This window comes from Eleginops maclovinus, chromosome 4, assembly GCF_036324505.1.
Source record: "Eleginops maclovinus isolate JMC-PN-2008 ecotype Puerto Natales chromosome 4, JC_Emac_rtc_rv5, whole genome shotgun sequence".
NCBI lineage: Eukaryota > Metazoa > Chordata > Actinopteri > Perciformes > Eleginopidae > Eleginops > Eleginops maclovinus.
In genome coordinates, this window is record NC_086352.1 from 13,442,977 (window position 1) to 13,459,062 (window position 16,086).

At 38.0% G+C, this 16,086-nt stretch overlaps 2 protein-coding genes across 2 annotated transcripts; one reads left to right on the plus strand and one right to left on the minus strand.

The window, feature by feature from the left end:
- Positions 1 to 419: 419 nt before the first annotated feature.
- On the minus strand, positions 420 to 9,145 carry LOC134863000 (saccharopine dehydrogenase-like oxidoreductase). The gene is made up of 12 exons (XM_063881212.1): positions 8,839 to 9,145; positions 6,941 to 7,050; positions 5,184 to 5,264; positions 4,013 to 4,142; positions 3,836 to 3,885; positions 3,505 to 3,635; positions 2,602 to 2,719; positions 1,997 to 2,116; positions 1,851 to 1,907; positions 1,531 to 1,642; positions 1,215 to 1,296; positions 420 to 721 (listed from the first exon to the last, which is right to left on the minus strand). The coding sequence occupies exons 1-12, from the start codon at positions 9,035 to 9,037 to the stop codon at positions 631 to 633; spliced, it is 1,281 nt and encodes a 426-aa protein (XP_063737282.1). The 5' UTR covers positions 9,038 to 9,145; the 3' UTR covers positions 420 to 630.
- Positions 9,103 to 15,902, plus strand: tfb2m (transcription factor B2, mitochondrial). The gene is made up of 10 exons (XM_063881211.1): positions 9,103 to 9,791; positions 10,353 to 10,708; positions 11,030 to 11,213; positions 11,472 to 11,563; positions 11,728 to 11,881; positions 12,151 to 12,299; positions 12,463 to 12,552; positions 12,758 to 12,811; positions 12,914 to 13,062; positions 13,652 to 15,902. The coding sequence occupies exons 2-10, from the start codon at positions 10,433 to 10,435 to the stop codon at positions 13,839 to 13,841; spliced, it is 1,338 nt and encodes a 445-aa protein (XP_063737281.1). The 5' UTR covers positions 9,103 to 9,791; positions 10,353 to 10,432; the 3' UTR covers positions 13,842 to 15,902.
- The last annotated feature ends 184 nt before the right edge of the window (positions 15,903 to 16,086 follow it).

Genomic DNA, 16,086 nt, shown 5'->3' on the forward strand with positions numbered 1-16,086 from the left:
TGGCAACTTGTGTTTTAAATATCTCCTCAACCTACAGTTTGGTTCTCTTACCCCTTCTCCTTCTAGCTGCAAATACATGTAGCTTGCAAATATCCTGATTTGACTTAAATAAATAACATTGTCAGTAACATCTTTCTCACATACTTTATTTTTTATATCATGAGCAATTTTCACTTTCTTAGCGTGATAGCGTGCCAACTCATTTAAGAGAGATATTCACAATATTGCTGATAATGGAAATTTACCAATATCAACTCATTGAGTGTCTGATAAAATCAGAGATTGTCCCAACTTTTAACTTTAAAATTCTATAACAGTTGTTGTTTATCAAAAAATGTGTTATCACGAGAAGCTATTCCTGTAGACAATAAATGCATTATGATCATTGCGGATGTGTATTCAAAGATCTTTGCAAGAAACACAGGCACTTGTTTTTATTTGCAGAAGTGATTTTATTGACGAGGCCGAAACAAAGCGCAGCAAAATCAAACAAAACCCAAAAACATTTCTTGACACATGCACATAATCAAACATGGAGAAACTAGAAGTGGGAAGCTTTCCATTAATTATCATGCATATTAGTAAGTGCCGACAAAAACCTGGAGTATGGCATCAGGGAGGGGACAAACTTTAGAGGACAGTAAACTCGATGCCGTGTTTGTGGAGGCGGTCGGTCAGGGTGGTTTTTGCAAAAAGAGCTCCTGGAGTGTAGACCCCTCCCCTGGAAATGAAGGATATAAAATTAGTTTCATTCCTCAAGGGATATTCACACTAAACTGTAAAACACAGAAATGAAATCGCTTTGTTTGAAGTATAACTTAGCGAGAGAAAATTGTTCCGAGTGAAGCTCACTATCACTAAAACTGTTATGTTGTTATTTTATATAACAGTCCCACATATTCAGTTTTAACCTATTTACATTAAAAGCATTAACAAAATACATTGCCATGTGGAAACCAAAGTCACTGGAGTGAAATATCTCGTTGTCATTAAATATCACATACAAAATATGGACAAATGGACTGGATCTGCAAAATATTAATCCTGCATACTGTATGTATATCCCAACTTCAACAAAAAAGCAGCCAATAACTTGGAAGGAGCATATAAATTGTGCAAAGAGACATATTGATTTAAATGGTGTGTGCTGTATCAGTTTCTCGGTGAAAAGTCACTCCCTTGTCAGGCAGTATTGTTGTGTTGTTATAACTCACTTCTTGGGCAGGGCTGTGGGTTCGTTGAGAATTGTGAGGGCAGACTGCACCATGGCGATGGGCGTGGCCACATATGCACACTCTGAGTAATAACAAAAGACAATTAAAAACCTTTAGATACACTAAGGTTTTAACATACCAGACAGGGTAAATGAACTAGTTTGCCCAAAGAAATGATGAGTGCAACAATCATCTGATGTTGATATGATTACAGGTTTTATTTGTGCACTCATAAAGGGCTTAAAATCGTTCAAGCAGAACTGTTTTATGAAGTATCTCTTTATTACAACAAGTACAAACTAGGATGTTGAGTTACCTGGCCCTTTAATCACAGTGCGGATCTTGCCATTGGGTTTTCCCTGGGAGGGGTCCTGGCCCTCCGTGTAGCCTTCTCCAAAGAAATCGAACTGGAAGGTTGACTCCTTCATCTATCAGAATCAGAATCAGAATACCTTTATTTGTCCCACAGAGGGTAAAGACCACTTAATATCACACCCATGGACACAGATAAAACATATATCAGAACACCATGCATACTCGACTACCTAACCTTAACAGATCTGTTTGCATATGCATTAGCAGAAACACAGCAGAGCATCACTCAGTGTTTTAACCCTATTTTTGATTTCTTAGTACCTGCTTTCTAGTTGGTCCTTCCTTGGAGAAAACTCCAAATGAGAAGAATTCTGGGTGCTGCGAGGGTTGTAAAAAAAACACACGAACATAAGAACCTAAACATATCCCAGTTAAATTAAATGAAGTCATGTGCAATGTTTCTATACCTTGAGGAGCAGCTTGCGTCCAAAACTGAACTTGACAAAGAGCCAGAATATCAGGCCCGCAAACAGCATCTTGAAAACGTTGCCAATTCCTCCGATTCCCACATACGCTCCATACTGAACCTGAAGATCACAATAACATATTACTGGATGCTGGACAAACACGGCAGGGGCAGTTGTATAAACACTGTTCTCATGTCAGAGCCATCAAAAAATGATAGGGTTTGGTCACTATCCCAACTTTTCCACAGAAACAGGCTCTGCATTGGAAAACCCAAATCAACAAAGCCAGGTTTAAACCAGTGTTTGGTTTAAAACATTGTTCACAATTATCTGTCTTGTTGTTTTTTAAAACTATACAAGTTTTGAGATGCAATGTACTACAAATGGCATCATACTTTTTAACACCCTCCCCTCTAGATGTCCCACGATAAAAAAAGATGAAAGGAAACAACAAACTAATTATAGGTAAGTACAAAGTATTTATGACACATAAGAGGTGTTCTTGTTACCTCTTAACACTGTATTAAGAAATGAAAAGAGTGACCAATTAGAAGAAGATTAACACAAGAAAGTGTGAATTAAACAAACAGAGATAAAAGACTGACCGGCTTTTCTTGATGCTCCTCCACCAGGAAGCGCTGAGTTCTCTTCACAACAGAGGGATCAGATCCCATGAAGGGCACCGAGTACTGCTCGATCTCATTACAGAAGAACAAGTTTCCCCTGCAAATAAACACAGCACACACAACATCATCAACAAGTGTGTTAGTCAAACTACAGCACACAGTATGTTAAATGGAAATGACAGCTTATCTTTTTCAATTAAAGTTCATTCAGGCAGTTTTTCTTACTGCATTATTCCCTCCTGAATACACAACAATAAATAGACCATATTTCTTCATCCCATACATCTATTATGAAGAGAAAGTTGATATCTATATCGGTTTTATTAATCACCAGGTTCTACAGAAGCTACGCCAGTTTCCAGCGACAGCATGGTGATATCGCTGCCCAAACAAACATATTGCACTGCTGGTGCCAAATACCGTTTTACTGACGGATTGCCATCAGCCGTGCTATCTGACCAGGTGAAAGGTGATTCTAAAAAGGGAACTTTGTCACAGTGTGGCGTAGAGTTTGTTTACTTTGCTGTGGTTATGCTGTATGTTCATATTTTCCAACATGATCTAAATGTAACAGATAAGGGACAGAGAACATAGTCACTGTTTCTGTGCAGAAATAATGTTCCAAAATGTATCAGTTACAGTATGGCTAAGTACTTTTGACTTTCCGTACTGTTGATTTTGTGTGAACCCATCCTTTGAAGACAGGATAAGTTACAACAACGATTCCAAGTAATGACATACTGTCTCCGAAAGGGTTTTCCAAATATGCAGATTATCCTATATTCATGTCTGAATATGAACATACAGTGTATGTGTAAATCAACTGTTTAAGAGTATTGCTTTATTTTGATAATATCTTATCGAAATTTCTACTCCACGTACCTGCGTTTCATCTTGGAGCCAACAGTGGGGAGGGGTTTGTGATTAAACTTCTTTCTGAGAGTTGTGAGCTCATGGCCTTCAGAAAAACCATGGACAGCTGATTGCCACGTGCCGTCATGAATACATCCGCCCTGATAGAGGAAGGTAACAAGACAATGGGGAGGAAAAAGTAGTGAAAGAAAGAAGGAAAACATAAAACACATTTGATGTGATGCCACATAAATAGAATAAAGAAGGGTTCAAAAAAAGAGGATGAAGAGGAAATTGGATGATCAAGCAACAACAACAAGATGGTCCACAGTTTGGACTTATGGAAAATGTAGCTACATACATCTTCTCCAGCACCAAAAGTCAGGAAGCTCTCCACTGCAGTCAGCGTGCCTGTGGATGAACACATCGTTTTTTGACAAAGGCTAATATAATAATGATTTAACGAAAAATAGCAACACAAAGAGGGTGAGTGTAGTGAAGCGGTGGTCATTTAGCATCAATGTGTTTGTGAACCTACCCTTGAACTGGTCCCTGGTGAAGAGGACTCCCATGTCGGCGGGTATGGAGTCGAATCCACAGCTCCCTATGATGTACACACCTTTTTCAGCTGCCTGGCTGTCGTAGTTGAACTGCATGCCCTCCAGGAACTGCATACAGCCAGACAGAAACACACACACATGTGAAACACATAAACCAGTAAGTACACAAACAAGTGCTTTCAGTGTGCCAGTGCAGAAATAAATTGATATTTTACTTTGATTTAGGTGTTTTTCCCAGCTCTTAACAATGAGCACATGCAAATGGTGGTGAAGGTGAATGGGTGTTTTTTGTAGCTTTTTAAAGGGATCCATAAACAACCTCAAAACACAACGGACTCCAAGTTAGGCTGTCAGAATGGGGACTGTCTGTTTTTAGATAAGAATGAATATAACTCTGTCCATAATCAAAGACCCATTCCACTTCAGGGTGTTAGCAGGCCACTCCAACTAGCTACTGACTAGACTCAGAGAATATCAGGACATTTTGATGTACATTTTCAAAATAATAGCCCTTTGAAATATCCTATAGTTTTAAGACCACAGTTTTTGTTTGTTTTTAAACTGTCATTTTTAAATACAGAAGTTTATAATGTCGGTCATTTTTGTTGTGAAAAGAGTCGAGAGACCTGAAAATATCACTTTGAAAATGGGGCAAATCTTAACATGCATTTCCAGAACCTTTATCAAGATAAAAAATGAATCTACTAACTACAAGTTGCTCCTATCCCTAGTTCCTCCCCCAAAGCAATTTTAGATTTGGCAGCAGGATGACTGTCATGAGTTGCTCAAATATTTTGCACATAAATGCTTTCTGATGGGAATTTGAGGTCAGACGGTTTGACTGGGTTTCACTGATACACGCTGCATCAGACATCCATCTAACAGCCTCGAAAAAATGCTGTCATGCGGCCAAGTGAGGGATTATCTTGTCTAACAGGCTGCAGCATGAAACGCAGCACGTCTCTCATTCAAAAGCTGAATGTTGGTACAGCTGCAGAGCTAGATCTGAAAATTTAATTTGACATGCGTTATTACATTTAGGTCACATATCCTGTAAGTCAGTGGATTTAGATCTCAGGAAGGGAAAGAAAAAAGGTTAATCGATAAATGAAAAAAATGAATGCCCTGTCATCAGCACCATAGGCATACCTGAGGCTCTCCACTGATGTCAATGTGATGGGCTCCATTCTCCACAGAGGCCTTGACCATTTGCTCCCCAAAAAACCTGTACTGTACACAGACAGAGAAACATACATATATTTAAATAATGCAAAACTTTTGTCCTTATTTGGTGGAGGTTTGATTCCCCAGTCAATGGTTTGTGTTACTACTGTACTTTGGGCTGAATGTTAGCCAGAAAGAAAACAGGCCAAACATTTGCCTACAACAAGGGTGGCATAATTTATATTTGTATAGACAAATATGTCTCAGCTCACAGACAGAGCTTTTGCCGGTATCTTTATGAATGATACAACTTGATATGCCTTCCTTTATTTATTCAATCATACAGTATGTTCATTCAGCACAAAACTGCACATACAGTTTTACATTGACTTCCCCAGAAATCTTAGTAATAATAATAATAATAATAATAAATTGTATTTGTAAAGCACCTTTCATAGCTGAAAAGCAATCCCATTGTACAGTAGGGCATAAAAGACATACTGTTACTAAATTAAAGCTTAAATCTAAGATGTCTGCAGTAACCACATCAAAATAAACAGTTGAAACCAGTTGCATATCACAAGACAGCTCAAGGTCGTTTTCCTTATCATTACTACCTTACCTCCACACACAATTGGCCAAATGTGAAGGTTGCATGAGGCCCCTTTGGTTGCAAAACATTATATGTCAGAAAGATACCATATTTAGCATTCCACCATATCCCCCCCAGATACTGACTCTCACTCTTTCTTGATGCTGATGCAGCAAGAAGACATGATTCCAAAATGGTTACATCCCAGTAGGATGGAGGAGATGAAGACACGCCTTAAAGTAAATACCTTAGTTCTTGCAACCGTTTGCATAACACCTCTTCTAATATATTCCGACCATGAATGCAAAAGTTTCCTTCACTTCCTCATCTTATTTTGATATTTGACTCACTTGCATTTACTAACCTTCCTCACCTTCTGAGCACAATTGGTATGTCTGTATGAAAGTAGGTTTGATGACAGATGACAGATGATGACAGATGCCCACATTTTGTGTTTGAATGTTTGCATAAAAGTTGAAAATGTTAATAAAATATCTTAATAATAAGAGGAATGATTCGGCCTCATTGGATTTCCCCATAAAACACTGCAGCTGCAGAATCTAGCTTCAACGAAAATCCTTTTAAACATGAACATTGTGGTTTCTTTTGTTTTATATGTTCATGTTTAAAAATAAATTGGAAGACCAACCTGCAGAGTGAGCTACATTCCTACTTTGTAGCACTCCTTGTTCCTGCTCCATGGGCTAGTATGTGAAACATGGGGTAACAAGAGTACTGGTAACACCCCACTCTCAATTGCCTTTACCAGATTTATTAAACGTATGTTTTTTGTAACTTAAAATATTTGTCTCTATTTAAACCAAGTTGGCCAGCTGAAGAATTTGGTTTGAAACAAGAACCTGTATTTTGCACAGGACGCAAAGCAGTGCTGCATGCTTTCCATCCTGACTCAAATACAATACGACATATTGTGTGCTGTTAGTCAGTTGCCTTCATTGTGTAAATAAAGGCTGCTCTGTCTGTATCAGTGAGAGAGAGAGAAAACAGGGATATGTTGCGCTACACAGCTGCCAAAGGGAGATGCCAACATGCCAGTGTTGTGAGATGATGTGAGGAAAAATAGTTTGTCATAAGACGAATAAAGATATGTGTAATTTTTATAGAAAGACAATGATAGGAGTCTACTTACAGGCCCTACACAGTTGAGAACAATCACAGCCTGTTTGCACATGGCTGCAAGAGAGTCTGGTTCTCCCACATCTGCCACAATGACATCCACCGACCTCAGCTCAGGCTTACCTGCAAGCACACAAAATTTGAGTGTTTGCTATACAGTTCTCAAACATCATTCTATAGTCCACATAATTACAAAAAAAATCACGTTTCCCAGGTGTGATGTGAGTACTGTACAGCTGTGGTAAATTATTACACTGTAAATAAAGAAAGAACAAGAGACAAGAGCACAGAAAATGTTAGAGCTGAATGATTTGGATAAACACATTTAACTGCTTTTATTTTGACTAATACGGCAATTGAGTTTGTTCAAAAATCATGATTTTATCATGACTATTGTCCGTTTAATTGAAAAATTATCATACGAGAATCCAAACTAAACAAAGAAACAAAGTGCAAAATAAAATGTATATGCCGAACAATACTTTGTTCAGATAGTTTTTTTGACACATATTGTAAATCCTGTGAAATAACTGTAATTTTTTTAGGGCTTGTTCGAGAAAGGCACATTTGTGTTTAAAACAGACAAACTGAATGTCGGTGTTTACTGAATGACAGTGTGTGCTGCCACGGCTGAGGATTGTACAGTGAGCAGGTTTGTTCCATCAGCTGTTGTTCACTCCCTGAGGACAACAGAATAACTATCTAATCCTCTGGAAAATCACATTACTATCATGACAGCAGAAAAGCTCCCTGCTCTTGATCCAGTATTATTATGTATTATCCATATTTAGAGTGTTGCATAGATACAGCCTAAAAAATAGCTGGCCCACTAAATTAGTGTTTACTGGTATTCAGTAAATATTGTGGCACATTCTGCATACTATTGCATTCTGGTAATTATATTTATATATGTCAGTCAACAGAATATTACATGTATTGTAAAAAGTGTTTTCATAATCGAGCAACAATTTAAGTCATTGTTTTTTTGATAATTTTGTTTAGTGTAATTGAAAATGGAATTTTCTTTTTTACATTTTTTGGCCTCAAACACATTAATCTATCACTTTATTTAAAGCGGAATTTAGCAAATATGTTGACTTAAACCATGACCTGTGTGTGTAAATTGTTTGAGTGTGAGAGTTGAAACCTGCCTTATCTTTATTAACTGTGTTCAAAGGGAAGATAAAATTGCAATAATGGTATGATTCTTTCTTCACCTCGTCGCTTGTACTTTGGAGTTAAATCGGAGTTATGGGTTCATGTTCAACAAATCACTATCAGTAGGATCAACTTGGATAGATTAGTGATCCTGAGTTGAGAGTGAAGTAATGTCCATATGCCTTTGTAAATACTCCATCCTTCTGATGATAGACAGATTAATTGAGAAACTCTCCCGTTACACAAGTGTTGGTTCTAGACAGAATCTGATCAAAATCAGTGATGAAGTAACTCAGTACATTTCCTCAAGTCATGTACTTAACTACAATTTTGAGGGATCTGTATTTTCCTTGAGTATTTCAATGTTTTGCTACTTTCTACTTCTACTCCACTACAGTTCAGAGGTAAATTGTGAAATTATATTCCACTACATTTATTTAATATCTTAAATTAACTTGGAGATATGGAATTATGATGTGAAATAAAATCAACACTTAAATAAGACTTTAGTCACACCTGGAGTAAATTCACAAGCTACCCTGCAGTATACAAAGTCATTTAAACTAGCTGCACCTAACAGCTTTGATAAACACATTAACTGTGTTCTACTTTTACCTGAGGAACATTTTCGACTGCAGGACTAACTTATTATTCCCACACTCTGGGACTTCTACTTCTATTAAGGACAAGATCTGAGTACTTCTCCCAACTCAGATGAAAACGCACAATTAAATAAGTTGTTGGGATACATACTGAGCTCTGCGGCCGCCTGCTCCAGAACCTTTTCCAGCTTCTGCTTGCTCCTGCCGGCCACTGCCCATTTCAAGTTCCCGTTCGGACCCTCGGAGGCGACCCGGGCCACCTCCTCCACCACGAATTGTCCCGTAAATCCAGAGGCTCCGAAGATGATGAGATGGTATGGTCTGCTGGGTGATGTTTCAACACGGGCCATGGTTTCAGCAGCAACAGTGGAAGAGTTTGATGAGATGATACTTGCACCAGTCTCTCTGACAGACTGACAGCGCAGAGCAAACTGCGTGCACTTTTGACAGCGCTCCAGAGTCTACTTCCGTAGCATCATTATGCTAATATGCTAACAGACATTAACAACTGCGTGAGGTTTTCTTTTCTACCGAAACCATTTCGTATCAAGACATTTTGTCACATAACGTGGTTATTTGAGGTCAGTTAATATGTGTATCGCAATAACTGGTTCATACCAAAGTGAGTTTATTTATTATTCTTTTGTATAATTTATGCCTGACCATATATCATGCATTACGTATACAAACTATTTCACATTAGGCTTATACATAGAAAGTAATACAAAAAATACAGGGGAAACAAAGAAAAATACAGTTTCATATTTCAGATTAAATATGTTAAATACACAATTATTTTAGATTCCCTTTTTATTGTATTATGTGTTTTTAATAGGGCTACTATATTGTCTTAATTCTTGGAAATAAGGTAGTTATTTTAGCATGATCTTTAGCTCAACAACGTCCTCGAGTTACTGATTGGTCCTCTCCGTAGACGCCTTTCAATGACGTCTAACGGATGCGCCTAAAGCTGCAACACGAGAGTTACAAGAACAAGTGCGGCCTCAATGTCACGGAGTATAATCAGAAAACAGACAGACAAGATACATTTTTAAAACTCTGATGTCGTTCTATTTGGATATATAGAGGATATTCTTCAATAAGGTATGTATAGATGCAACGCATGCAAACGAATTGTAGTAATTAGTGACGGTAGTGTACGGCTAGCCAGCGCGCTAACAACTTTAATATCCTCATTTTCCCCAAACAAATCCACTAAAGAGCTGTAACAGATTGCATACAATGTTATGTTGTGCCTCTCTTGCCTGCATATACTCAAACTCTGTGAATTTACAGTGTGGAAAAGGTGAATACCTCTCCAGTGAGTTTGATTAAAAGCAACCAAACGTTACCTCCAAACGTGCCAGGAGAACATTTCATAACGTAGCCTACTTACTTTTGCACACGCCTGTATTTGAATAGCCTTGTTGACTGTATTATTGACACCTGTTCGACTCGTGTCACTTTTAAATTATATCCACTTTCTTAACTTTTTAAAATATTAGGTAAAGAACAAGTTAGCCAACGTTACTTGCACCGTTGTTGTGCTAAAAGTTTAATAAACCAAGTGCCATTTAATAATAACGCATGCTTTTCTAACAGAGTGTAATTTCAATTTCTGACATTCATTAATAATCCTTTGTCCTTTTTTCTCTAATCACTCAGGAATGACCTCTTGAAGAGCCCCCCCCCCCCCCCAATCTCCCTCCCGCTTCGTCTTTTTCTTCTGTAGTTGAAGGTCCACTATGTCCGTCCAGATTTGTAGGCTGTTGGAGCTGATGATGCGCCCGGCTTGTTGCCAGACCATCAGAAGCAGATTATGTTTGCATAAGGCTGTGGGTCATTCTGGCCTGTGTGTCTCTGGGGTTCCTGTGCTTCATAGAAGGGCCTTCAGCCTGGACTCTCTCTCTTCGGGTCCTGGTCGACATACACTTGGTCAAAGCTCCCAACAGCCTCTTGCAGAGAGGGCATCCCCCTCCTCAGCGTTCGCTCAAAGGAACCTGTCTGCTGTGGCTCTACAGGTATGCACTTTTCTATTGCTTTGCTTGATATGTCACTTATTTGTATTGTTGTTCAGCTGCTGTAACAAATACATTTACCCTATGGGGCATCAATATAGATATAGTACGCAGAAGTTGACGTTTTTTGGTTGTGTTTGCTGTTACTGATTGTTTATGATAATGCAGTCTATTATTCTTGACTTTTCTTGGCTACTTAAACCACTATGTGTTCCTTTTACATTCATATGTCACAAATAGTTGTTTTGTGTTATATACTGTGAGCTCCTTCACATGGTTACAATGATTTTCAAATTCTGTCTGCATTATCTGGTCTTTCTCCAGGGCCAGAGTCGTCCTCTGTGCCGATATGACTTCCTGGATCTTGGTGAAGTCAAGGAGAATACACGCCATGCTCAGTCCTGTAAAAAAACCAGACAGTCCATAGTGGACCCAGACCTGGCTCAGCTGGTAACACAGCATATAAGACTGGAGGATTCTAATGCTGTTATCTTCGAATGTAACCCAGGTATGTATTTGGAAAAAATGTTGAAGTCAGCGTGGAATACCAAAGTACTCTTAATGTATGGATAAGGATCCTGAGCAATTACTTCAGGTGTGCAACTTGGGTCTAATTTTGCATACACATTGACCAAGTAACCGGTTAATTTCTTGACTTTGAAGTGTATGAGAAAATATGTGTACTTACATGTTTTGCACCGTATATCTCTAATGTCTGTGAGAAAACAAATGATTCATGGGCTATTTTGGTGTCTGTCTTTCTTAGGTCCTGGAGTGTTGACCAAGACTCTTATAAATGCTGGAGCTCAGAGAGTTGTGGCTCTTGAAGGGGATAAGTTATTCCTACCAGGATTACAGGTAACGCAAATATATCAACTACTTTGCATCCCTAAGTGAAAATCAACAAAGTTTTAGTTTTAGTCTCATTTTAATCATCAAATGGTAATTCTAAAAATAAATGTTTTACCCTTTTGTAAAAGTTTAACAAATGATGTTGTATCTCCTATGTTTTGATGTTGTAGGAGTTGGAAGGCCGTCTTGATGGACAGCTGGAAGTGGTTCACTGTGACTACTTTAAACTAGACCCTTTGGGCAGTGGCAACGTTAAATCCCCTGCTATGTTCACTGACAAACTGTTCAACGATCTGGGAATATCAGAGGCTAACTGGACTCATGGTGAGAAAAACCACACTGAGGAGACACTGCTATTTGGCAACACATGCATATACACATTAGGGTTTTTTGCTCCTTAAGTGGAACCTCTGGATGTCCACCTCCCTCATACAAAAAGTAAGCCTTTTGCCAGTGGCTACACAGCTAAAACTATTGGATACATTTTCTCAAAGATTACAAACTTTAGATGAATGTTTGATGATCTAAAATCACAATGCATCAATGTACTTGCTTTATAGTGTGTGGTTTTTGTAATGTGTGTGTCTCTCCAGACGTCCCAGTGAAGGTGGTGGGTATCCTTCCACTGTGTAACAACCGTGGCAGGCTGCTGAGGATGGTTTACTCTTTGTTTGAACGGCAGTCTGTCTACAGATATGGAAGAATTGAGCTCAACCTCTTCATTCAGGAGAATGAATACCTGGTAAAGAACTATCTATTGATCACACAGTGTAATATGGTGTGAGTTCAATCCAAAATACAATCACTTGTTAAAGCTGATGGAGACTTGTGTCTGGTTAACAAATATAATATTGTTCTTTATTATCCTTGTGTACAATATTTAATACAGTTATTCCTCCCATCAGAAACTCGTTGCCCGTCCAGGTCAAAATATATACTACAGACCCTTCGGTGTCCTCTGGCAGATGGCCTGTGATATCGAACTTCTGCACAAGGTACAATTAAGGGAAAAGGGCATTATGGTGATTATTAGTTGTATAAAACCAGTTAGGTTGGAAAAAAACCCTTTACAGTGTTTTGTCTTAAATACTTTCTTGAAGCTAATGCCAGGGGTGTTGCTAGTAAAGCTTTCATATTATCAAGCATTTTCAACATAAATAGAGGGGTCTTCTTGTTGTCAACCTCTGCTTTTGTCTACAGGAGCCCTGGGAGTCCTTTGTGTGCTCTTCAAAATTGAATAAACTTCGCTCTGTGGTAAGGATGAGAGCAGACTCAATAACAGCGATGTGAAGTTGCTTGACATTTTTCCATTTAATATAGCGTGTCCCTGTGTCCTCTGCCCCTTTCTCCCCTCAGCTTCCCAACGACCACCTGTGCTTGGTGCGCCTGACTCCACGGGCTGATCTGTTCTCTAACGGCCTCACACCTTCTAATGCTTCAACTATGATGATGATGGTCAAACAGTGTCTGGCAAAGAGGAAGGATAAGCTCATCAACAGGCTGAAGTAAGCACGTTTTATACAGAAAAGTGTCAATATATATTTTTTGTATTGAAGTACTGATATAGAGGAACTGACTGAGTTTATGGCAGTTTGGTTTTGAGAGTTTATGTCGTCATGTATTTTGCCTATACTAGATGACGGATGCTAAGCTACTTCTAACCCTACAAAGCCTACCTTAGATGATTGTTAAACTGCTGTCCTGAGTCCAAAAACGATACACAATATGAAGAAATATCCCACAAAATTCCAAAAGAGAAGCTTGGTCTTGTTTTGCCTGTGACCCAAACAACCCCAGGCGTTTGTATGCTGCAGCTTTAAACGTTAAAATACCTGCACCTCATCCTTCAGCTTGTATGCTGTTTTTGTATTTTCAATAAATCTAAACATTTAATTTTTTTCAGTTGCAAATGTATATTGATCCAACGCACATCACTTACACAAAGCTATTGTGACACATGGCACAACTGTTTGACATGTTTCTTAGTACTGATATTGCATCAGTACTAAAGCATTATTATAATCTGTGTCATTGAACTCCTCATCTGACCTTTATTCGATTCGCTTTGTCGCCCTCTCCTGTTCGTTTTTCTAGTCTCTGGTCTCCAGACAGTGGGAGCAAGCTGTTGGCAGAGATGAGCATGCCGGAGGACATACTGACAGGCCATGTGTATCCAGAGGAGTATCTTCGACTGTTTGAGCTGATGGACAAAAGTCAGGAGTTCACACAGAGCTGGCTTTATGAAGAAGTATTGGAGAACAAAGAGAGGGAGGGATGGTGCTAAGATATGGACATACAGGTCATGTGTATAGTTTTATAAAACAAACGTAACCAAATATTATATGATGACAGTGTAATATAAATAATATAATTTATGATTATATACATAAACACAAAACTGGGAGTACAATGTTCATGAAATGGCCACAGCAGAAGAACTTCATTTGCCATATTTTAGTTTCCTCACATAATACACTCATGTAGCGAAGTGTGTGCGACCTACTGATCTTTTTGTCAATGGAGGACAGACTTTAAAATGAGCCTCTGTATTGTTTGGAACTGGAATATCTATAAGTTGAATTTTAAGACACAACCTTGCAGAAAAAGTTGGTTTTGGGGGTTTATTGAGATTTGATTGCCAGTGGGAAGGAACTTAAGAAGAGATGTAAACATGGTTGCAGAATTAAGGTCTTATGATTACTTAAATCATAAATCATATTATCTCTAAAGGAAGACAACAGCACCATGTCTACTAGGCCTCAAAGTAAAAGTCATGGATGCACCATGTAATGCAAAATATATTATATTGCAAACATTGCGTGTGTTCAACTAACTGAAATAATTGCAGTATAGCGTGAATGGAGTGTTACAGCACGGCCCTGCATGTATTTAGTTTTGCATAGAAGTACAAACCAAGTTCAGCAGCACAGGAAGAAGAAGGATGTTTTTTACTGTATAACTTCAAGTCTTTGTATATTTTGTATATCTGTTGTGTGTGTGTAAGCTGTAATTGTATGAAATGTCAATTCTTGTGGATTGTTTAAGCTGCGTGTGAAATATGCTTTCAAAGATCTCATTAAATCAGAATTTTGATATGTAATGTGTAGGAGACATTAATTTCACGGCCGTTTAGTAGATGCTCACAGCATTGATGCTTTACTCTTAGTATGCGTGTTGGAATAAATCTATTACTTTATTTCTTTCGCAGCAGATGCTGATTTATAAGTTTGGTGATATGCTTCTAAAAGTAACTATTTTTGGAACGATGCACACCTATGTCCTGAAGCTTTTATTTTTCTCTGTAATCAGTGGTGGACAATGCCTAAGTAAATGTACTCAAGTACCGTACATGGTAAGGAAAAGGTCCTCCACCAACTGCAATATGAAAGGGATTAAAGCGTCCATTCTCAATAATTACAATCCAATGATATAAAATTATTCTGAAAAGGGCCGTACCTTTTGTATTCAAATACATTTGGATGCCATTTCCATTTGAGTAACATTTTAACAAAGGGCTTTTATTGATAAAAGCACTAGACCACTCGTTTTAGAAAAAATCTGATTACTTACAGTGAAACACATAAATATGGGTTCTAAAATAAATGATTTCACTGTAAAGAATAATTGGTGGTTTGGATTATCCGCCATTTTTTTAGGGTTTTGATTTAAATGTCGCTTTGAAGAGTCCACACTACACAGAATTGTGTGATCTGGAACCTCCAGCATTTTGAAGCACTGCTAACAGCTGGCTTTGCAAACACCGTGAAGTGTAAATAGGTTATCTATAGAGCGTTAGACCGTTCATCCATGCCTGCACAGGTTTCTACTTCAGTCCTGAGGGGCATTCTTTTTTTAATTAAAAGCCAAAGGAAGCCAGCTGTATGACTTTGAGCAGTACAGGTTTGTTATTGTCCATGAGAAATATAACTCAACACTTTCTATACACAATACTCCAAAATCTGCAAATATACGGGTCATTTCAGAATTGCGGTTACATTTGGTGTCCCAGCAAAAACAATGTTAATTATTTTCTCCTAAAAAAATATTTTCAGACCCTGCTTTCAATATTATCACTAAATAGACTGTATGTAAAAAAAAAAACAATGGAGTACATTTTTGCACAATTTATTTGTTAAATATTCATCAAATGATTCCCACACCCTCCAAAACCATCAAAATTGCCTGTCCCAGGACAGAAATTCACATTTTCAACTTGAATAAATATTACATAATTCACCAAAATGTGCAGATTTTTTATGATAAATCTATAAATATGTATATAATCAGTTTCCTCTAACACAGCTGATCTTGATATTTAAAAAATAAAAAATGTACCTGTCCCAGAGCTCTGTCAACTCTGTTATGTCTGGCATAAAACTACATAAAAAAACCCTCTAGCATTCAAATAAAACCATGTGACCTGCACCAAGTGATGTCACTTCCTTTTCCTCTCTTCCTTGGAGGGAACAATGGTATGTTTATCTTTCTCTCTTAATAATTTGTGCAAAATGTTGAGAACAAACCAAGAG